Below are 22,517 nucleotides of genomic sequence, written 5' to 3'. Positions count from 1 at the left end.
GATGCCAGCAACGCCATCAGGAGCAACCCCTGCAGCCACGAGGGACAAACGCTCTTTTGCTTCGTGTATATAGTATATACGGGTGCTCGTGCCTATGTTCTCTTCATCTCGGGGACGAACGAATGGCAAAGGATGTCTCTTTTTCCTCCTTCTCCAGCACTGGAGGGTCCTTGCTCTTTTAAAATTTTTTTTTTTCCTTCCTCCTCCCTTTTCTTTTAATTAAACGTATTTCGGAACAATTGTCGGGGTGGGTGGGTCAGCGCGGGCCGCGAGGGGGTTATATGCCTTTGAATTTTTGCGCGAGCACCGACGCCGGGGTAACCCAACTGCACGAGATGGGGTTGAAAGAAGATTGTATGGGGCACGCAACGCACGAGGGGATTTTTTTTTTCGTCTCTCTCTCTCCTTCCTCCTCTCGAGGTTCGTTAATTTATAAGCGCGGGGGTGATGCTTATATGTGCGCGTAGGCGCTCTCTCTCTCTCGTACTCTCTTGCCCTCGTGCGCAGTTACATGTATAGGTGTACGAACGCGAAGGGGAAATTTCGAGAGACAAACCGGGTGGGTGGATGTGTGCTTTGGGCCGTTTGCTTTGCCGATACCTATAGGTATAGCGTTTCGAGGGATGTAATATACCAATAAGGCATTATATATATATGTTGGTCAAAGGTCCGAATAACGAGAGAGAGAGAGAGAGAGAGAGAGAGAGAAGGAGCTTTCGAAGAATGCATACTCTCCCGACGAGGAAGAACGTTTAACTGATGCGGGGCCCGAGCCGGTCGTCGTGCGTTCCGCTTTCGGCTCTTTTGAAAAAGCTGTTGCAGGAGAGTTCAGGGCTCAACCTACACCCAACACGTACAAGTTCGTATTATACACGCCCGGGTATGGTGTGCGTGTATTTTTTTGGGTTTAAAGTGTATATGTATAGGTCGGCCTTTTTTGTCCATGTATATGTATACCTATATATAAAATACAAAGGGCGTGCTAATCGGGAATACGATTTCCACCAGCGCCTTCGATCGGCTTCGGGGCCGTGAGTCGCTTTGTTGAGTAGTGCCTATGTAGGCATATCCTCTTAGAATGTGTATTTGGGCATGTTTTTTTTTTTTTTTTTTTTTTTTTCTTTCTTCCTCTTCTGTTCTCCCTTTTCAAGGGCTTATACGAGTGTTTTTCTTCCCTCCTTGGTTAACATACGTGGGACACTGGGCCTCTGGTACTTACCGCAGTACAGTATAAGAGTACATTTTTATAATTTTCTGCGGAATGGCTCAAACAAATTGATGCAACGCCTGTTTGTGCGTTGATCGTTTGAGAAGCATTTTTTTTTCTTCCTAAGCTCGGTATACAGAGCTGATGACATATGATAGATCATTTGATATATTTTATACATCACATCCTAGCTGTTTATGAAAAACTGTACAAACGCACACTCACTTTGACACAAAGTTTACACGCGTATCACCTTGGGTACTGCGCGTGAGGATCGCTAATAACTATTGGGTGGATGTATTTTTTATGATGATCATAGTTCAACTTATTTTTCCTTTCAAAGGTATTTGATGAGGTCGTTATACTACTATACCTACCTACATTTGTTATACATATATATTATACACACTGTATTGTGTTATCAGCTCGTGATAATGTCGGTATTTTTACGTATCTTCGCTTACACGCGAGCGTACACACGCAGTGCACCGAATAACTTTAAATTTTATCGGAAAAAAATAAACTTTGTTGTAAATTCCAAGTTTTCCCTTACAAAGATATACGCTATATCTGTATAATACACAACTTCACCCAAACGAGAGAAGCGATTTTTCGATTTTTTTTTTTTTTTTAAGGCTCTGTGAGAGATGTTATCTTATCGACTTGTGTGCCCTATGCGTTATAGGAAATTTTACGAGAAATAACAGTAGCACAGATACCTACATACATGAATATATACATATGGTTGCTCAAGAGTAGGCAGCTACACATGGGAGGGTCTCGCTTTTGGAAACTCTATCTATGATCGTGGCGCTAAATCTTGCGTGGCATTTTTTTCGATTATACTCGCTTCGACGAGTCTCGAACCAGGTATAGTGTGGTCGTGCGTGCACAAGTTTTTTTTTTTTTTTTTATCGCTGAGAATTTCAGTTATTGTCGGTGGAACGGACGTTTTAAATTTCTTTCGTGGCTTTGAAAATTATTTCTAACCGCTTTTTCGTGCCTCGAATGAAAATCATGCGGCCACGTAACGAATTTTTTTCTTCTTTTTAGATTCATCCAAAGTGTGTATTTTTTAAATATTTTTAAATATTATAGAATAAAATACACTTTTTCAAGCTATACCTATATATAGAAATCATATATGTATATTCTTTCCACAACTTTCGAAATTTTTAAATTAACCAGCGCCTCGAGATCGGATAACAATAAATATTTACAAAAAAAATTACAACTCGATGAATATTTGTAACTCGAAAACTGTTTGCGAGTACGCTATATATATATTTGCTTTATGTTTGACCCAACAACATCATTACAGTTGAAAGAAAAGAGCGAAAATCTTAATTTCAAATATTACCGTATAAGAGAAAAACGGGGTATTCCCCAATTCCATTATTCCATAAATCACAAATGCCATATTCACGTATCTTTACCGCAAAAATTTAAATTTAGGTACAAACATGTATACATACAATCGCGAGCAAGAAATTTAAACAATAAAAAAGGACAATCAAAATGTCATCAGTGAACGTTAAGTTAAATGGAAATGTGGAAGCACTGATTTTCATGTAAAAGATGCGAGGTATTGAGTAAAACAGAGAAAATAAGGCCACACGTTTTCACAGACCGCACTTGTGTTTCCAGTTGAAAGTAAAGTCAGAAAAAAAAAAGATATTCGATGCACCTTGTTGTCAGGGGAGCTCAGGGAGCAGGTGGAGGGTGTGACATGGAAGCAATCGAGATTCACCCTGAGTGTACCCCATATCGATACTCGAACAGTATACCTATACAATATACTCGGTCCCACGAACGCGTCCCAAGTCCCAATACCAAAATACCTCCTTTGATGCGATGTGATGGGTAGTACACATGTACATGTGTATCTGGAATGGCAGCTGCACTAACATACCCATACCCATGTATAAATGTAGCTGATGTATGTAATGGTCCCTCTGTCGTCCAGGAGAGTTGAGAAAGACAGACTGAGAGAGACGAAACGGGGGTGGTATATATGGTACCTATATGAGATGAATCCCCCTTCATGTGCGTGGTGCAGCGTTGCGAGACTGATGCCGATCCCCTTGCGCATTCTCTCTCCGACAGTTCATTCCCCTTTTTCGAATCATGTAAAAATATAGTTACATTAAAATCAAATGAATCCGTCAATTAGGTAAGAATATAAAAGACATAAATTGATGCTGGTATAAATGAATGAGAGACGCTCGTCGATGAGCCAAAAAAGAATCTTTCGTAACAATTAAAGTCGTTTCTGAATAATGAAAACGTAAAAACAAAAAAATTACTTACTCGTGAGCTCATTTGAAGTAATTGAAAAACCATTCGTCGGTCCTCGCGCCAGACGACGCGCGTCAAGTGTTATATTTGGCCTGTACTGTCTCTATATCGGATGATAATATACGTAATATGTGCATTCCTTATTATTTGTAATTTGTAGATATAAAATGACCTCATTTCATTCATTAACTTATACACGTATGTACAGTACGAGAAAAGGGATAGAAATTATTTCTACTGGAAAAGTATCGATTTTTCATAAACCCATTATCTAGTTATACCAAATGCAGCATTAAAATTTTTGGGGCACTCCTCACATTTCACAGAGGAGCAAGTAGAATATACTAGGTATATTTCTCGTTGAGTTAGTAAAAAATTGAGCATAGCAATGCGAAAAGAAGCTTCATCGTTATTCTATATTTTGTTCTATACGTCTGAGGTTGAATGGTTATAGACTTTCGAATCGTTGAAAGAACCGTTTTCAGCAATTTTTTCACAGTTTGACATGATTGTAGATCTTTACCTCTAGGAAGTAGGCCATACAACAAGGACGTACACTCCCGATTGCAGAAACAGCAACAACAAGTAAAAAGAGTAGAAAAGATTGATTTTGTGCTACCTATTACTTTCATCCACGAAGGTTAATTGTATATAAAGATGTATAGTAATGATCTATTGATTATATATGTTGTATAGACTCGACGATTGGAGCGAGGACATGATAAAAATCACCGTGACCATGACTCAAAATCAATGTTGTATAGGTGTACTTACTTGTTTACACTCTTAGAATGAAAGTAAATAAAGAAGGAGATAGAAAAAAATGGGGCACCAATTCAGCCCTGTACTTCCTTTTGTTATGGTCGGCATATAAGTACAATTTTAAGGTAAAAAATTGTTAAGACGTTTTAGAAGCAGACAAAGTGACAGCTGTGAAAGTGAGCGAGACAGAGAGCGAGAGCGATCGTGTGCAGCCAATAGACAAGACCGCTTTCTCGCGCGGTAACGTCGCAAATGTCGCAATCCATACATTTTCATTTTTTTTTATTCAACATATACCGTGTTGGTTATCGTATAAAAAAGCCCTAGATCTGTGGGAAATTTTCCTATCTAGACGTTGATGTTTTTTGTTTTTATCGTATTTATTACCGTTGACAAAATTAATATTCGCGACACAACTCTATTTCAATAGTTATCCACTTTTGGTTCGTAAACTTTTCAATATTTTAATCGTAATCTACGAGCTTGATTACGTGTACTTAGTAACAAAAATTCCCTCTTGGAGTACATAGGTACTTAAAATTGAAATTCTAAACGATTTCTCTTGGAGTAAAAGACTCCCGTCTGCTAAAGTCACGTGATCGTTCATGATGAGTGCGAGTGAGACAACATAAAATGCGTGTGTATTGTCATCAATACGTGACAGCAGCCAAGTTAACTTATTATTTTTTTTTTTCTTGTACTCTCAATAGAAGAGAAAAATAAAAGAGAAGGAGAACAGTTTCTCATCGTCATCTCAATTTTAATATTCTTACACACGTCAGTCGTATGCGGGCTGTGCTCCTCAAGTCTCTTCTCTCTCGTCAGTTAGTAAAAAAACGTGCCTTGTCCATACCGATCCTGGTTCCAGACAAAAAAGTACCTTCAGCCAGGCAGTAAGTAAGTATAGATATCTGCACAGGTGCAAATGTGCATATTCTCTGGAGAGATTTTATTTGTGACAGATAGACAATATGCTTAATATATACCTACTTATGGGTATTATAGAGAGTTTACAGTTGATCATAAATGCATATATAAAGTGTATACGTGTGTATAAATCGCTCATACCACCTGTTGGATCACAATCAAGTTTATTTTTTTCTTTCTTAATTTTTTTACTTCGGTGTTATTTTTTCACCTGTGTTGAATAAATTTCGTCTTCAGGGATAAAAATATTTATGATTAATGAAATATTTTTCGAGTGTCGTTTTGTCAAAGAATCGTTTGTTGTTGCTGGGCTCGTGCAGTGAATTCCATGACTCAAAACTATCCTTGTGGGTAAATTGCAACGTTTAAGCTATTAAAGCTGATATAGACTCTTTTGTAAATGTGCATGCCTCGTTCTTTTGCTTGACTTTTTTGTTCTGTCATTATTCACGCTTGCTCAATGCCCATACATCACTTGGCTTATCTGTTTTTTTTTTCTCACTGCCTTAAGTATACCTAGTTACTTTATTATTTGTTACCTATTATTAGTTCGCTACTCTATGTGTTAAAAGCTGAATTTTACATTCTCCAAGCAACATTTAAATTAAAGGTGACATTTTGTTTTACCAAGTGTGTGACAGAAATATTATTCATTCTTCAATTTCAAAGTAATGTATCTTTATTACTTTACTTGCCTGTTGTATTAGTATCTTGTCACTGTTGTCAATAAAAGTTATCAAGAGCCATAACGTTTTTGTAACAGTGTTCTTTAGTTTTACATAAAAAAAAAATTATAAAAACATTATTGGGCAGGATATATTTTCCGTTTTCTTAATATTGATACGTAAATAGCAAGATGATGTTCTCACTAATTCTGATCAAAGTATTTTTGAGAAAACATAATTCGCTTGATAATGAATCACCTTATCAAAGATAACGTTTTACTTCTCGAGCTTCTTGCTCAACGTTTTTATGCACCAACAGTGTGATTTAAGCTGCTGTTGGTGTTACAAGCTCGAATTGTTAATTAAGGAAAAACCTGCATTTCCAGCTATAGCTGTAACATACAATGGAGTCTCATAACACTGAAGCTGATGGCGTGACAGATACCACAGAACTGCCTGACGATGCCACTCCAAATTTAGAGAATGCAATGTCCCATGATTCTGAGTATGACGATTTTTTGGGTGTTCCTGACTCATTGAATATAACTGTTAATGAAAATGGAGAGCCCATTAGCATTGAAGAAGGAAATGTAGATACATGTGACAGAGGTAGGTAGTATTATTGGTGCTTATACAGAACAGAGCACTTTACTTTATGTAGACTGGACATTCTGCAATTTAAAAGTAGATTCTGTGGAATGTGTTTCAGAGCTCAGGAAAGCATTGCCATTTTCCACTATTTACATTAACAATGTCAAATTTAACAACAGAAACATCTTTATTCCTGGTGAAGATGTACATGCAAAAATAATTGACATTGAGCGTAGTATTACAACTCACCCTCTAAACCCTAATCTGTACACGATTCAGTTTACTCATGGACCTTTCACGTGGACTATAAAAAAGCGATATAAACACATTCAGCAGTTGCACAATCAATTAAAAATTTATAGAGCAAGCTTAAACATTCCGTTTCCCACCAAGAGTCATCGAGAAAAAAGAAACAGCTTCAAAAGTATGGCCTCGGAAAATAAATACAATAAAGAAAAGAAAAGACGTAGAGGTGCATTGCCAAGGTAAAGTAAATTTCAAAAAACAAGTAATAATTTATTTGCTATTTTGAACGCATTATGTATTCAATGCTTTATTTAAAATTGTTTATTGAAAGGTTTCCTAGTCGACCGGAAGTACTCGTGCCGCATGAATATTTAAATCACAGAATGGCAGCTCTGGAAGAATATTTAGATACATTATTAAAAATCGAGATTTATAAACGCCATCCAGAGACGGTAAGTGTCTGATTCACGCAATTGTTAACGTTTCAACCTTTTAGATGAAGATTACGCAATTTTACGTATTAATTAATTTTATTAATGCAACTTCTTGGCTATAGGCAAACTTCCTGGAAGTCTCGCATTTGTCGTTCGTTAGCGACCTCGGTGACAAAGGCAAGGAAGGTTTGGTGAAAAAGCGCACGGGTTCTCACGCGAAAACTGGTTGTTACGCATGCGGTTTGCTCAAGTGCGTTTTTTGCATTAGATGCAGTCATTATTGCCCGCCTATCTGTGGAAAATGGCATAAACGGCACATCGTTGTGAAAGATACCTTTGTGGCTTACATAAGCCCCAAAGACGGCAGGATAAAGTCGGTGATTTTAATGGACAACAGGTTCGAGGTCAGCTCGGGTATGTACTCTACGGGATTGAGGGATGGCTTGCAAGTTGTGAATCTTAGTCGACACATAGTCATCAAATGTTGGACAAGGAGAAAAGCCAAAGAGTGGCTGGAGCACATACAACAGCTGATGCAGAACGAAGGTGATTATGCTTTTTTAACTCTTCAAACCTTGATTATCATACACGTGTCTACAATCATGATGCGTGTGTGGTGATCGTTTATTGTCTGCAACGCTTATTGTAGTTGGTCAACTTTTGTTTTTTCTTTATTTTCGTTATAGGTAGACAATTTATACAAACAAATCCCCATAAATCATTTGTTCCGTACAGATGTCCCGTTCCCGCTTGTTGGTTTGTTGACGGCGCGAGTTACATGACCGCCGTAGCCGATGCTCTTGAAAGCGCTACCGAGGAAATTTTCATTGCCGATTGGTGGCTCTCGCCAGAGATTTATATGAAGAGACCGGCCATCCATGGCGATTACTGGAGATTAGATAATATTCTGCAGAGAAAAGCCGTGAGTTTTTTTTTTTATGTACATTTATTTTAAGCTACTAGAAGTATAATATTTTTTTCGCCTTTTTAATGCTTTCCAAAAAAAGAGAGGTGAGCTTGAAAAAATATCTTTTGTTAAAATCTATTCCGTGATGCCAAATGAAAGGTCATGGCAGAAAGAATCCGCGATAAAACTGATTGATCCCAATTAATTTTTAATTTATTTGGTTCAAAGCTGTCAGGTGTCAAGGTCTTTGTGATGATCTACAAGGAGGTAGAGCTGGCATTGGGGATAAATAGTTTTTATAGCAAGCAGCGTTTAGTCGAAAAATGCCAGGAAAATATTAAAGTATTAAGACATCCAGATCACGCGAGAGTCGGTGTCCTTTTGTGGGCACATCACGAAAAGATCGTAGTTGTTGACCAAAGTATTGCTTTTCTCGGTGGCATCGATTTGTGCTATGGACGATGGGATAATCATGAGCATAGACTGACAGACATAGGTATGAACTTGAAAGTAAAATAATGTTCATATAGTTCATATAGTAATTTAACTTAATCTCTTCGGTTTTTAATTAAAGGTTCCACGCATTTATCTTCCATTTACATACCTTCAAAGGGAAAAGTAGTTAGCACTAGTAGCAAACGTGGTACAAGGACTGGGGCAAACCATGTACTTCTGCCCTTAGCAATAGCTACAAACACTGTTGCAATGGCAACTACCAAATGCATTCCAATACTGTAAGTCACTAGAAATTTTGCTACTATTAAATAATTAAAATTATGTTTATGCTGAGCAAGTGTTATTTCTATTCAAAATTAAATTAGGCCAATGGTTTGTAAAACTAAAAAAAAGCCTGAAACACCCACAATAGATATCAATGATCCAATGATCATGAATCCACCAGAGGGTCTAGAAAATTTGAAATGTAATACTCCAGATTCTCACAGGAAAAATTTATTTGACATGGCAATGAACACAGTGGACAAAGTTAAACAGAATGTTAAATTGAAAAAGAGGGAGTGGATCAATATGGTGTACAACCCACATGAAGCAAGTAGTGACGAAGAGGATACCATAGATAAGTAAGAAGTTTTGATATTACTGCATTAGAATTATCTTAGATTCACATATCTTGGAAGGTTTATGCTGCGATAATTTACAATATATATTAAAAATTTAGTTCACAAAAGATAAGTAAATACTAAACAAAAAATATTGGTTATCTCTCACAAAAACCCAGTAGCTTATCAGTAGAGGTGTATTTCATAATTTAAGGTATCTCTTTCTTCATGATAAAAATTACATTTTGCAAGACTCGTTAATAAATTTGTCCTTGCAAAAAATCTTAATCTGCTGAACAGTACATTATATGAGTATATCACAGTTAACTCTAACCACATCTTTAGTCCGTCAAAGTTAATTAAACCATTTACAAATGAGTCGTACTGTTACTGCAACTATTTCGTAGTACTAGTCTCGTTAAAACGCGGTAGCACTGGCAGGATAAGATTCCCAAAGGAGGACTCCTGAGTTATGAAATAGCCGGTGGAATGTGCGTGGGCGTTAAGAAGGGCGGCTCGTTGCATCGACGTCATGTTGGCCCCGTCCCCAGATTGCTGGGATGTAGCGGAGGATGTGATAATCGATGGAATGTTGAGCGACGAGCCAAGACTTTGTTGCACTCCTTGCTTGAGCAACATCTGTTTTTTCAGCTGAAGTTCCTCTAGGATCTTCCGATTTTGGAGTTCGCGAGAATTTGGCTGCTGAAACGTCATACTTTGTTGATCTTTTCCTCTAGTTTAACTTGCTTTTCACTACTTTATTCTGTCAAAGTTTAAGCGAAGATGTTCGGAGTTTTTTTTTTGTTTTTAACACTTTTAACCTAAAAATACGTATAGTATACGGAAGCCCGGTCACGACATCTACATAAAAACCACGAAGTAAGAGATAAGGAGATGAAACTCTGTACCTACACTATTAATCACTAAAGGAAGTCAGATTTTGCGCACAAGCGCGCACCAAAAAAAGTATGAGTGCACAAAAAAAAAACACGTACTTATTACTTAACTCAACTGCTAGCAGCATTTGCGGAATACAGCCTCTGATTCTATCATTCTGATCAAGAGAGCACGGTGTAAGATATACGTAAAGTTATGTGTAGTAATTGTAGTAATCACTACTAAGAAGTGCCATATATATAATATGGTCAATTTTATAAGCCATCTAAGATAAGTAGAATATCTATACTTTTAAAGAACAATTTTTGGGTAAAGGATAAATTGTAAACTTGCCGCAAACAGCACAAACTATGTCAACTTTTTATCTTCTATTTATATGAGTAGTTGCGGCTGGTTTATAATCAATAAAGCGGCTCTATTGTAAGTTGTAATAATTACTTGGATCAGCGCCATCTAGCGGTCTTCATTTTTTGGCCAAAAGTGACCTCTAAAATTCTCAATCAGAGCAATCAGGCTTAGAGCTATTTAATCAATTATAAACCAGCCGCAACTCATGATAAAGCTATAAAATGAAAAAATAACGATACATGTGTTTTTGGCGGCAAGGTAACAATCAATTTTCTACCAAAAAATCGACCTCCTATGCATTTATACTATTGAAGATGCATTTTCGAGCAAAAGATAGATTGTTAACATGCCGCCAAAAACACATGTATCGTTATTTTTTCATTTTATAGCTTTATCATGAGTTGCGGCTGGTTTATAATTGATTAAATAGCTCTAAGCCTGATTGCTCTGATTGAGAATTTTAGAGGCCACTTTTGGCCAAAAAATGAAGACCGCTAGATGGCGCTGATTTAAATAATTATTACAACTTACAATAGAGCCGCTTTATTGATTATAAACCAGCCGCAACTACTTATATAAATAGAAGATAAAAATTTGACATTGTTTGTGCTGTTTGCGGCAAGTTTACAATTTATCCTTTACCCGAAAATGGTTCTTTAAAAGTATAGAGATTCTACTGATATGGTTTAATTTTCTTTCTTTATTTTAAAATTTTCTTACACAAAATCGAATGAATCTAAGTTTAAGTTATATTTGCTGAATTCACTCTGAATGAAGAAACAAATTTTAGCGCAAAAGCCTTGGCAGCGATAGAAGTCGAGGAGAGTTTTTACCCCAGCTTGGAAGACTCTGACCAAGTTGACGAGGTGCCGAGCGCTGGGGCGAAACTCTGGCTGGGCAAGGACTACGTGAACTTTATCGTCCAGGACTTCAACAACCTGGAAAGTCCATACCAGGATCTGGTCGACCGCAGTACCACCCCAAGAATGCCGTGGCATGACGTCGGCGTCATGGTCCAGGGTGCGAGCGCTCGCGACGTAGCGAGACACTTTATCCAAAGGTGGAACGCCATCAAGACCGAGAAAGCCAAGTTAAACGCCACCTATCCATTTCTGTTGCCCAAATCTTACAAGGACTGCGAAAATTTTGTGCCTCGATTCGAGATCGGGGCCATGAAAAGTGTCAAGTGCCAAGTGTTGAGATCCGTGAGCTCTTGGTCGGCTGGATTTTTGGAGCCTGATACTGTCGAGCAGAGCATACACGAAGCTTACATACATGCCATCACCAAAGCCGAGAGGTACTCTATTTTTTATTTTTATAAGTCTTTAAAATCAAAAATATAAAAATGGTGAAAAATGAGTATGGAATCTTCGTTTTTCGGTAGGTTTATCTACATAGAGAATCAATTTTTCATCACTCTCTCAACTTTGGATGGTTCAATTGTTAAAAATCGAATTGGTGAGACATTGTTAAAAAGGATTTTAAGGGCGCATCGAGAGGGCACGGTGTTTAGAGTTTTCGTTATCATGCCTCTGCTTCCGGGTTTTGAGGGTGAAGTCGGTGGACCAACAGGCGCGGCTCTACGAGCCATAACGCATTGGAATTACGCCTCCATATCGAGGTAGAGACTAAAATTTACTTCCGAGCGATGATAAGTGTTTTGTACATGTTACTATAAATTTTGTGTCATTTTCAGAGGAAGACATTCGATTTACAATCAGCTGATGGAAGCGGGTATCGATGATCCTAGTGAATACATAACATTCCATGGCTTGAGAGCGCATTCGATGCTCAATGGGACGATGGTTACCGAATTAATTTACGTACATAGCAAACTGATGATTGTTGATGATAAAACTGTGATATGCGGCTCTGCCAATATCAACGATAGAAGTATGATTGCCACAAGAGATAGTGAAATAGCTGTTATAATTCATGTAAGACGAAGATTAATTTTTTTTTTTTTTTTTTATTATATCTTGGAAACTTGTGCATATTATTTTTTTTTTTTTTCAGGACACAGAATTCTACGAAAGTAGACAAAACGGTATGTCTTTCGATTCGGGAAAATTTGCAGGGTCTCTTAGGAAGCATTTGTTCCGCGAGCACTTGGGCCTTTTGTGGTCTAACGAAGATATTAGCGTTGAAGACATCGTGAGGAAATCGTTTTACCACGATATTTGGCAAGAGAGAAGCAAAGTGAATACAGTAATTTTTGAGGATGTATTTAATTGCATCCCGACAAATAAAGTAGTTAATTACCAAATGTTGAAGCAATATCAAAACGAAACTCCTCTGTGTTCCACTAATCCAAGTCTTGCTCAAAAAATGATTAAAAACGTTCAGGTACGTTAAAACAAAGGATTTCTCATAGTAAATCGTAATAAATAATAATTTTCCGTTTTTTAGGGTCATCTGGTCGATTTTCCACTAAACTTTCTCTGTAATGAATCGCTCAAGCCAGCTGCCAACACCGTTGAAGGAATCATGCCGACTTCCCTGTGGACTTGAATCAGTATTTTTGTTATGCGCTTTATATATTTATTTTAGAGAATGTGTTTTTATTGTATTACATGTAGGTAGTAAAATTAACAGTTATATTTTTATAATGAAACTTTTCTTGTAAAAGATCTAGCCACTATGCATAAGGTAGCTAACTTTCCACATAATTGTTTATTTTTTAGACAATTGACACGTATAAAATAATTTAAAAATTATATCTCCGAAATTTCAAGTTTCGCAAGAAGAAGAAGCTCGCGATATTTTTTTGGTGCTCTTTTTTACTCCACCAACCATAATTTCTGATGTCTTATTCTTGTCCCGTTGCGTATATCGCTCATCACTGTCGAGAGCTTCGGTTTCAGTTTACTGTTTTACCTGGAAATATTCTCTTGCACACTTGCAGAACAGCTTGATTGCTCATCTGTCTGCACTTATACATCAATTTGAATATTTTACCGCTCACTAGAAGCACTTGCCTTTACTATTTGTGCAAGAAAGATGTAAAGTGCCAAAAATTGATGGGCGTTTTATAATTCAAGGACAGCGTGTGAGCTTTTAACATAATGATCGATCAAGTGGGGGTGTGCAAATGTGTTTTGTCAAGCAAGGGGATTTTTTTCGTTACCCGCTACGGGATGATTTGATGCGTACGTGCAATAATGATCCAACTACAGTTACCGATAATTATTCAAGATTATCGATAATATTTTGGGATTGTTGCAGATAATTCAAAATTTTTGAAAAGTTATCGCTTATTATTTTAATTTAAAAATTCTTTTAATTACCACTAACGTATGCATTTTATTTACACATTGCATTTAACTAACGCTTTTGACAACTTTTGTATTTTTTGATTTTACGTTGTATGATTATTTAAAAATGCTCACCACAATATTATAAAAAAAAAAAAAATGTACAAAGCAAAATACTATCATGTTGTTAATCATTAAATAAAAAATAATAATTAAAAAATTTTATTTTATCCACAATAAACAGAAATACCAAAACAGTCTCAGTTTATTTTTATTTTATTAGTTTCTCTTTTCATAATATTAATACAGTACGAGGAATAAAGGTCGAAGTACGAGCAGATAACACTTGCTTTCTTTAAATGGTTAAACTTTCTCTTGCCTAGTAATAAAAAAAAAAAAAAAATTATAAACAATTGAAAATATTTGTCGCAAATAACGACAACTTGCGCGTATAAATGATTTTCAAGTCCGCTTGCTCACAGTCAAACTTTTTCGCCCACTCAAAGCTTTAATAATACGCATGTACATCAGGAATAAATCTCGACGTTTTTCTCTTTTTTTTTTTTACGTTCTCTTCTCGCAGATACACAATATTTTTAATATTTTTTGTGAAAAAAAAAATTTCACAATAGTTTTGATTTTCACGAAAAAAAAAAATAATGGACACATAGTGAGGGTGAAATTTTAGGCACAAATGCAAACTTATAATGCATGAAATATGGCCACATTTTCTTTTCTGCTGTCGTTTTTCGCACACTATACTTGCTTCAATTTTTTTTTTAAATTGACCATCGTAAATAGATGGAAAAATCACGTATCAAAACAAAGTGGATTTTATGTATAAATTGTTTTATTGTTATTACTTGTACTCGACAGAAATGGTTGCACCAAACCATCTCGATTTCGTACAATCTAATACCAAATCTTATTATTTCGTCAACAATTTCTTTTTTTTTTTTTTTCTGTTGAATTCAACAATCCAGTTGGTATAAAAAATGGTTTTCGAAATTTATTTACATAAATAAGTATTTAACTTATAAAATGAGACGCATACGTGAATAAAGGGAGATGAATTGGATTTATCAAAATTACCATTAATTTTAAATTATTTTTCTCATTTATAAACAACAAAAAACGATGTTTTCCACTCTCACGCGTTTGAGCGATTTTTTATTTTTGTTCTAAATTTTTTTTGGTCGTGCGCCCTTGACATTTCTATGCACAATTTTATGTGTGTTTTCTACGATGATAACTCGATTACGTGTATATAATTGATCTTGCGAGCTATGCTCGTGATCGAGTTTATTACGATCATCTTGTAAAATCCAACATCTTTTCTACATCGGAATTTTTTTTTTTTTTTTATTATTAGTCTTGTTTGGTTAATGTAAATTCGTGTTTTCGTTATCATTATGCCTGTTCAAATTGCTTTTATGCAGTCACGTGTTGATCCCGATTTTTTTTTTATTCTACTTCATTCGAGAGAAACAACACTTTTTCGCTGTTATAATATATCCTTTTTTTCACCTAGATTTTAGATTTTCCTTCAGTTTGTTAATTATAATTAATGGTAAGTTTTATTGGCAGTGCTACATATGTTTGTACATCTGATAATGTCGTTGATGTAAATTGTAAAATGATCAGAATGTTGTGACAGTTTTTCGATGCTTAATGATCCAAAATCACAATGAATGTAACTTGATATCGTCAGCGTTAAATGTATCGAACTGTGCATGCACCTTTAAACTTTTTTTTTTTCCTTATTTTATCTTAATTTTACAACGAAATGAACTACGAGCGCAGGTAACGCTCGCCGTGCTATCAAATATTTAATTGTAAGATTTTATTATTTACTCGCACAATAACGATTATTTATTGTTTTTTTCAACTCCTTATAAAAATTTTTACGTTGACTGCAATTTATTTTTTAAGAAAGTTCATTTCCTTAGTCGACAAACAAACACGATTCTGGCGAACCATCAATTCGTTATTTATTTAGGAAAAATCTTTTATTATCATATCTATGTTTTTTTACTCACTTCAATTACATAAACTCGATCGATCTTCGATTATATTTCAAAGTTAAAAACTCAATGACTAAAACTATATTATTCTTGAAAATGTATATAGAGATGTCATTTTTCTACACGCTATCTTTCGTTTTTTTTTTTTAGTATTCGATAAATATTACAATTATTTACATACCGAGTTTCCTCTCTTGTCCATTGATTTGAATTTTTACTGGTTATGCTATAAAAAAAAATTGTTTTATTTCTTGCGTATTTTTTTTTCAACGACATTTACAAACGAAGAGTGTCACACATTTGCTTTAACATGTATGTGCACGATTCTGCAGTATAGGCTTGATTTTTTTTTTTTTGATTCTCAAATCTTTTTGTTTTCTATTATGTGTGTTACACGTGGAAATGCAAAAAACACGATCTTCGTTGCGAGTCTTTCCTGTTTCAATAATCGTAGTCTATTATGTGTTGTCTATATTTTACAAGAAGTTGATGAATTTAGGTCCCTTTAATTAATTTTTCTTACGTTGACTTCTAAGTTGTTAATTGTATATCTGGTTCTTAATTGTTACGATGCGCCACAGTACTGATGAATCGGTAAAAATGACGTTTATTTCGGCAAAAAGAATTTTTATTCAATTTGATTTCTTTATACAAAAAATTGTTTCTAATCTTACGAGAAAAATTATAATAATAAAATCTTTATATTATAAATCGTGTAGAGATTAACACAGTATTTCATCGAAATTTCTCAAGATAGACGCGCACACTTATGGAATAAAACCTCAAAAGGCTTATTGTATATATTTTTTGCATAATCGCTTTTTATTTCTGGTGTCTCGTATAACATTGCGCTTTTGCATTTTTACATTTTTTTTTTTTTTTTTTTTTTTTTTGTAAAAAGCAATCAGTCGTGGGTACATTAATTATTTTTATCATCATCGTCATATTTCTTTGAATAACGCATTCGAAAAAACAAATAAAATACATACAAAGACAAAAAAAAGGATCAGCCAGCCTAGGCTTTGTACTTAAGACGGGTGTTCACTCAAGGAGTGGAGACAGTACTTTGAAATAAATTGTATTTTGCATCAAACTTCTGTATATCTTTATATCACACACGTGTTTAACGTTCTTGGCTTCGTTATTTCATCGTAGCTTTGACATTAATAATACATGTATAAACGCATCGAACTTTCAACTAAATTTATACAAGTCGTCTACAAGTGTAAGGGTGCATTGTATTGTTGCTCGCAATTAATCGTTCGATTCTTATTTTTTCATTAAATTTCTATTAAAGTGTAAAAAGATGTATAAAAAACTGCATTTTAGTACGCCTTTGATGTGGGTTCAAAATCGTTATCGCCTTTTTTTTCTTCACGTAAAAAAAACAATTACCAAAGTTAAGGTGTGCCTTTCAGTAATGTTATACCTTTTGATATAAAAAACAAAAAAATTATCTTACAAAAATGAGACTATAAAAAAAATGATTCTTATCAATAAACGTTTCGATATCAAAGTACATATATAGTTTACATGTGTATGGAGAACCCAAAGAACTCATACTTATACTACTTACAATCATACATTTCTGCACTTTTCAAACATTAATTATTTTATAGTTTTATTATGCATACTTTGTATAGTGTATCCAATAAAATTTCAAATAAAATATAAATACTTATTTAAATAAAATAGTTATATTAAAGTTGGTTTTATAAACTAATTAATATTTAAAAAGTATAAATCAACACAACATCGAGAAAATAATAATACACGGAAAAAAAAGTCCTCTTTCTCTTGCAATGCACTAGAAATTATAATAAATGCACAAACAAACTGTACACGATATACAAATACAATATGCCTACTTGAAATTTTCTATCCCCCTTTTCCCACCCCTTTCATCCTTACGATGAAAATTCTTAGGCTTTGAAAGATTCCATTACTTACTTTAAAAAAAAAAACTCTTGTTTTTTTTTTCTGCTTGAATATCCGAGGTTTTAAATGCCCCCTCACGTCGTTCTCTCTTTGGTTTCTCGCTCGTTTGATAAACTTATCGCGCGCTGAACTAAAGGAAATCATTTTTTTTTTTTTTTTTTTTTTTTTTTCACCAAGCCCCTCACCTGCTGCCACCACCATTTTTCTCCTCTACATTTTCCAAATAAAAGCTAAAAATACGCTGTTACGCCGAGTACTCATCCAAGACTTGTTTGTTTTTTTTCTGTATTTTTTCTTTTCGTATACAGAGCCGTTGTGCGATTGGAAAAAAAAAAAAAAAAAAAAGTTGATCATTTGAATATATACAGACACGAAAATGTTGAACCAAAAACCAACGCTACACAACCGATGGTTGTACCAGAAATTTGTCAAAACTATCAAAGGTTTGGCACCCCTCTCTCTTTACCTCCGCACCAAAAAGCTATTATCGAACGTATGAGTTGGGAATGTCAACTGAAAATAAATTATCCGAAGTGAAAAAAAAAAACGAGTATACACTTATCGCACACCTACGCGCCTCTCGATTAACGTACGGAAAGAAAAAAACGGGCGCGTAAGCGGGGACGAAAGCTCGATAATCACACAACGACTCGCTTCTTTGCCCTTTTATCCTCAGAAGAAAGAAAAAGAAAAAGAAAAAAAAAAAGGAGAGTATAGACACTCGAAAAGCCCTTAGAGCTCGGTAACGGCGTAAAGGTTGGGATCGCTGCCCTGCACTTGGCTCAACGTCGACACTTGCTGCTGCTGTTGTTGCTGTTGGTGCTGGTGGTGGTGCTTCTCGTGCCTTCTGTTGTACGTGCCGTACATGTTGGGCACTTGGGTCGCGTTACCTCCACCCACAACCGAGTGATTCGGCTCGTATCCGTTGCCCGCGTGGTGATGAGCTCGCGAGAAGTTCCGGTCCAGAGTTCGCACCTGGTCCTGCATCGATTGCTGGTGCTGCTGGGGCGGTGGTTGCTGCTGCTGCTGCTGCTGTTGATCCTGGATGCGCACACCGCTGGACTTTTGGCGCACGAGCGAGCGAAACTGGTTCATGTTGGTCTGCGAGCGCGACTCGATGTCCCAGCTGTTGTTGCCAATGTTGGGATTGGGCAGAGGCCGGCCGGTCTGGTTCCACGCGGGGGTCGGCACGCGCTTCAGGTTGGCCAGGTTCTTCGGGTCGAGGGTCTGGGTCTTGCGAGAGTCCTGGAAGGTGGCTAGGTGCTGCTGGGGGCCGCCCATGCAGCCGTGAGAGTTGTGGGCCAGAGTGCCGCCGGTGAACGAAGGCGCCCACGGCGGATCTCTTCCTAAGAATTCGACGTCGACAACAGTTCATACACCCATGTTCTCTTCCCTTTTCCGTCTTGTACTGTATGTATTGTTAAGGATTGTGACGTACCCGGTCCCGAGGGGGCGTGTCCTCAGTAGAAGTCGTTCGGCTCCAGGGTCTTGCATTGCTTGCTCAGAGTCGCGTACTGGCCAGGCTGATCCCCGAGCCCGGAACGATGGTGGTGGTCGGCTCTGCCACCCGACGACTGATTGTGCTGACTCGATTTGTGGTGATCCCCGGCTCCGTTAATGCCCCCACCTCTGTGGATTTGCCAAATTTCACGTTTTACATATGATCAACCGTGACCGTCGTTCTCAACTAATTAACGCGTTTGACTATTTTTTTTTTTTTTTTTTTCCGCTATAGAGTGTGAGTGTTTTGTACACAAAAATTAATTCGTCTGTTCTGTAATGTATTTACGAGAAAAAGAAAAAAAGAGTGCGATTTTGATGATCAATCAAACTCACGCGCGAGAGTGTAACAAATTAATATAATGTCCAATGAAAGTTTGGAATTTCCGTGACTACTTTGCGTTACTGATCTCCAAAATCACACACCCAAAATATTTATATTTTTTGTATACGTATATGTATGTAGGTACTACTGTTTTATTCTCATGAATTTGTAGTTGGTGAGCTTTGCGTGATTAATATAGAGAACAAAAAACACTTTTCTAAACATCATTGATATCTTATGAACATTCGCAACAACACTGACGATATTTAAATAAAACTGGTCCTACAGACCATCTTTTTTTGTGACGTGTGATTATTTAAATATGTTATGAAGAATGTCGAAAAAAAAAAAAAAAAAGAAAAAAAACAAACAAACAAACAACGAGCACACTAGACTTCTTTCTAATTGTGCGATGATGAAACGTAATGCATGACTCGTCAACATAAATTATATCGTCAACATATTTATATTATACGATATTAAATTTTTTGAAAGAACAATCGTTTGAAACTCACTACGAAACTATTATTTTAAGAAATAGAACTGTTTCTTCTATCTTCACTTTGTTCATGTAATTGAATACAATTTTATTTGAGAGAAAGTATGTAGGTTCTATTTCTCAATACGAAGATATGAGTAAAATGTATAAAAATATACAATGAAGCGAACATTAATAACGATCATGTACATGATGAAAAAATAGAGTTGCAGTATAATTCAAAAAACTTTGCTAGCCGAAAATTAAAATTGAAAAACAAAAAAAAAACAAAAAAAAAAAACGTGTAAAATTTGAGTGAAACATTACCTTTTGCTCTAATACAAATATATAACGAACACTAACAGCAGTTTGAAGCGCACCAATTTTGTAATAATATTTAAAAATATATTTTTAGCAGCACAAGTTAAATTGTTTTTTTTTTTATATAAAAATAATACTTAAAAACTAGCTCACATACATATTAAAAATTCTGTATGAAAAATATAATTTAAAAAACTGCCAAGCTAATTTAATTATGTTGGTATGATTATCTGATAAAATAAAAATACTCACACAGTTTACCAAGTTATGTAAATTTATATATCTAAAACTTGTTGCTCGAAAACTCGGTAAACTTTGTGAAAAAGAAAAAAAAAAAAGTAAAATAAACGAGGAAAATATTATCGACAACGTTTCAAGTATTTATCCACGTCGACTACATCAATCGTCCCGTTATCCAATTAAACTGCAAAATAAAAACGAAAACAATTCCCTTTAAACGATTGATCAATGCAATGGACAAAAATGTCACGTAATCGACGAGGGACGTTTCAACGTCACAATATTTTCCTCTCGGTGTAGGTAGACGGGTGGGAATCATCGAGGAGTAAAAGAAAGAAAAAATGAAAAAGGAAGAATATCGGGATGGACGAGGAGGAGGGCAGTGGGGTGGATAAAATTGGGTAAAAAAAAATGATGATCATGCACAAACTTGGACATGCTCTCGTGCATCTGACGTGCGCGGGCTGTCGCAGTAGCGTAAGACGGCGGGGGCGGCGTTAGCAATAGAGGCTGCTTAATTGTATGATTGCCATGAGCATTCGGATTAAGAGGAGGGGCTGTAGGCGGGTACGACCCTTGGCCTCGTGTTAGCGTCCGGGCTGCTATCGCCTGCGAGGCCGCCGACGGCGGCAAGTACGGGTCCTGCTCGTTCACCTGGTGATAATCGTTCCTGCCGAACCACACCCACGTACCATTATATATACACATAATATGGTGTCATCGACAATTATACATATTGAATTATATCAGCCGGATGGGGGATTATACCGTTTTCTTATGTAAATCCACGTGTGAGAGTCCACCCAGACGAGGATCGTGAACAAAAAGCCGGCAGCCACGCTCGCCGCGAGCATCAGCGTCAGTCCGAATCTGCAAAGTACGAGTCGTAAAGCCAAGGAGGGGGAAAAAAAAAAAAAAAAAAAAAGAGCTAAGCTTATTGTACTCACAGGCCCAAGTGGCAGAGGCTCTTGGCGGCGTGGAGGTACTGCTTGTGCAAGGGTTTGCAGTCGAGGAAGGCTGTGAGACTGGCGAGTTGTTTGTCGACGGTGTTGACGTTGTTGGCCAGCCCGTCGAACCTCGGCTGGAGCTGTTGGTCCTTGAAGAGCTTGTCGGCGAGGTGTTTGACGGTCTCTAGGCTCCGGCGCGTGTAATTGGCCGATTGTCTGGCGTCCCGCAATTGCTGGGTGAAGGGGTTCGTGCGGGCGTTCTCGCAGTGGGTGTAGTACGAGAGCACCTCGGCGGCGAGCTGGGAGCGCGCGGTTTTGCCGACGTAGCCATCGGGCGAGACGCAGAGGTCGCCCAGGGCCACGGAGCTCGCCAGGTACACCGACGCCATCAGCCACGAGGTTATCACCGCAAACAGCCCAAACACGGAGAACCTAAGCTCGACATTATGCATTTTTTTTTTTTTTTTTTTTTTTTTTTTTTTCCTTCCGAGGAAACAAAGCACAACTCGACCGAAACGTGGAAATCATTTACTTGTACATTAACCATTCGTATGATGAATTAAAAAATAGTGGGAGCATCGATAAAAAAAATTTGCACGATCCTCGATCGGTGTATGCACGTGGAAACAAGTAGAGATTGGGACTCACGTGATGAGGGCGCATCTCGAGTGTCGCGCGACGCCGACCAGCAGGACCACGCAGAGGATGAGCAGGGCGCTGAGCACGGCCATGGTGACGGGCCACCTGAGCTGCTCGACGCGCTCGGTGAGGCCCACGGCCCCGGCCAGGCTGATGCCGCTCAGCGGCTTGCGTATCTCGTAGCTGCGATTCGCGGCGAAGCTCGTGTTCAGCCTCATCGAGTTGAGCGCCTCCATCAACGCCGCGTACATCGTCTTGTTGCTCACCGGCGAGTCGAACTTGTCGCCGAGGTCTATCAGGTCGTTGAGCACCTTGCGCTTCAGCGTCAGCTCTATCGCCTCCGTCTGTTTTTTTTTTTTTATTTAATTTTTTTTATTTTTATTTTAAACGCAAGCCCTTGATCCCAGACCCCGCGTTGAAGCAGGTACACGCACATATTTATAGCTCGCGCCGAAATAGCCTCGCCAAGTTGAGGTATAAATTCACAGCGCCGGCATGGGCTTTGTATTTT

The 22,517-nt window shown here is 37.1% G+C and overlaps 4 protein-coding genes across 5 annotated transcripts in view; 1 reads left to right on the top strand and 3 right to left on the bottom strand.

Moving 5' to 3' along the window:
- Window positions 1-5,018: 5,018 nt before the first annotated feature.
- On the top strand, window positions 5,019-13,725 carry Pld (Phospholipase D). 2 transcript variants are annotated; one of them, XM_089588583.1, is made up of 14 exons: window positions 5,019-5,164; window positions 6,246-6,468; window positions 6,569-6,935; window positions 7,028-7,148; window positions 7,253-7,676; window positions 7,817-8,052; window positions 8,266-8,533; window positions 8,612-8,771; window positions 8,859-9,116; window positions 11,131-11,637; window positions 11,725-11,961; window positions 12,037-12,277; window positions 12,357-12,686; window positions 12,750-13,725. In XM_089588583.1, the coding sequence occupies exons 2-14, from the start codon at window positions 6,264-6,266 to the stop codon at window positions 12,849-12,851; spliced, it is 3,456 nt and encodes a 1,151-aa protein (XP_089444709.1). In that variant the 5' UTR covers window positions 5,019-5,164; window positions 6,246-6,263; the 3' UTR covers window positions 12,852-13,725. The 2 variants fall into 2 exon arrangements, with proteins under 2 accessions (XP_089444709.1, XP_089444708.1); XM_089588582.1 differs by having other exon boundaries at window positions 6,548-6,935.
- On the bottom strand, window positions 8,910-9,990 carry LOC106643530 (SOSS complex subunit C). Its single transcript, XM_089588584.1, has one exon. It carries the CDS (start codon window positions 9,807-9,809, stop codon window positions 9,492-9,494), a length of 318 nt encoding a protein of 105 aa, XP_089444710.1. The 5' UTR covers window positions 9,810-9,990; the 3' UTR covers window positions 8,910-9,491.
- Window positions 13,726-16,224: 2,499 nt separating the features above from the next.
- LOC149375360 (uncharacterized) lies at window positions 16,225-18,837 on the bottom strand. The gene has a single exon (XM_089588535.1). It carries the CDS (start codon window positions 18,835-18,837, stop codon window positions 18,289-18,291), a length of 549 nt encoding a protein of 182 aa, XP_089444661.1. The 3' UTR covers window positions 16,225-18,288.
- Window positions 18,838-19,016: 179 nt separating this feature from the next.
- tty (tweety) overlaps window positions 19,017-22,517 on the bottom strand; it is a 44,364-nt gene continuing 40,863 nt past the window's right edge. Inside the window, exons 4-8 of the mRNA XM_089588534.1 lie at window positions 22,016-22,350; window positions 21,368-21,799; window positions 21,189-21,290; window positions 20,851-21,090; window positions 19,017-19,185 (exon numbers count right to left, since the gene is read on the bottom strand). Of these exons, the coding sequence (XP_089444660.1) occupies window positions 19,017-19,185; window positions 20,851-21,090; window positions 21,189-21,290; window positions 21,368-21,799; window positions 22,016-22,350 (1,278 nt within the window). The remainder of the gene's footprint in view (window positions 19,186-20,850; window positions 21,091-21,188; window positions 21,291-21,367; window positions 21,800-22,015; window positions 22,351-22,517) is intronic.

This window comes from Copidosoma floridanum, unplaced genomic scaffold (assembly GCF_036245765.1).
Source record: "Copidosoma floridanum isolate Cflo_tuat_1 unplaced genomic scaffold, Cflo_Japanese_pri ptg000007l, whole genome shotgun sequence".
NCBI lineage: Eukaryota > Metazoa > Arthropoda > Insecta > Hymenoptera > Encyrtidae > Copidosoma > Copidosoma floridanum.
The sequence above is the reverse complement of the archived record's forward strand: the minus strand, read 5'-3'. Positions and strand labels throughout refer to the sequence as shown.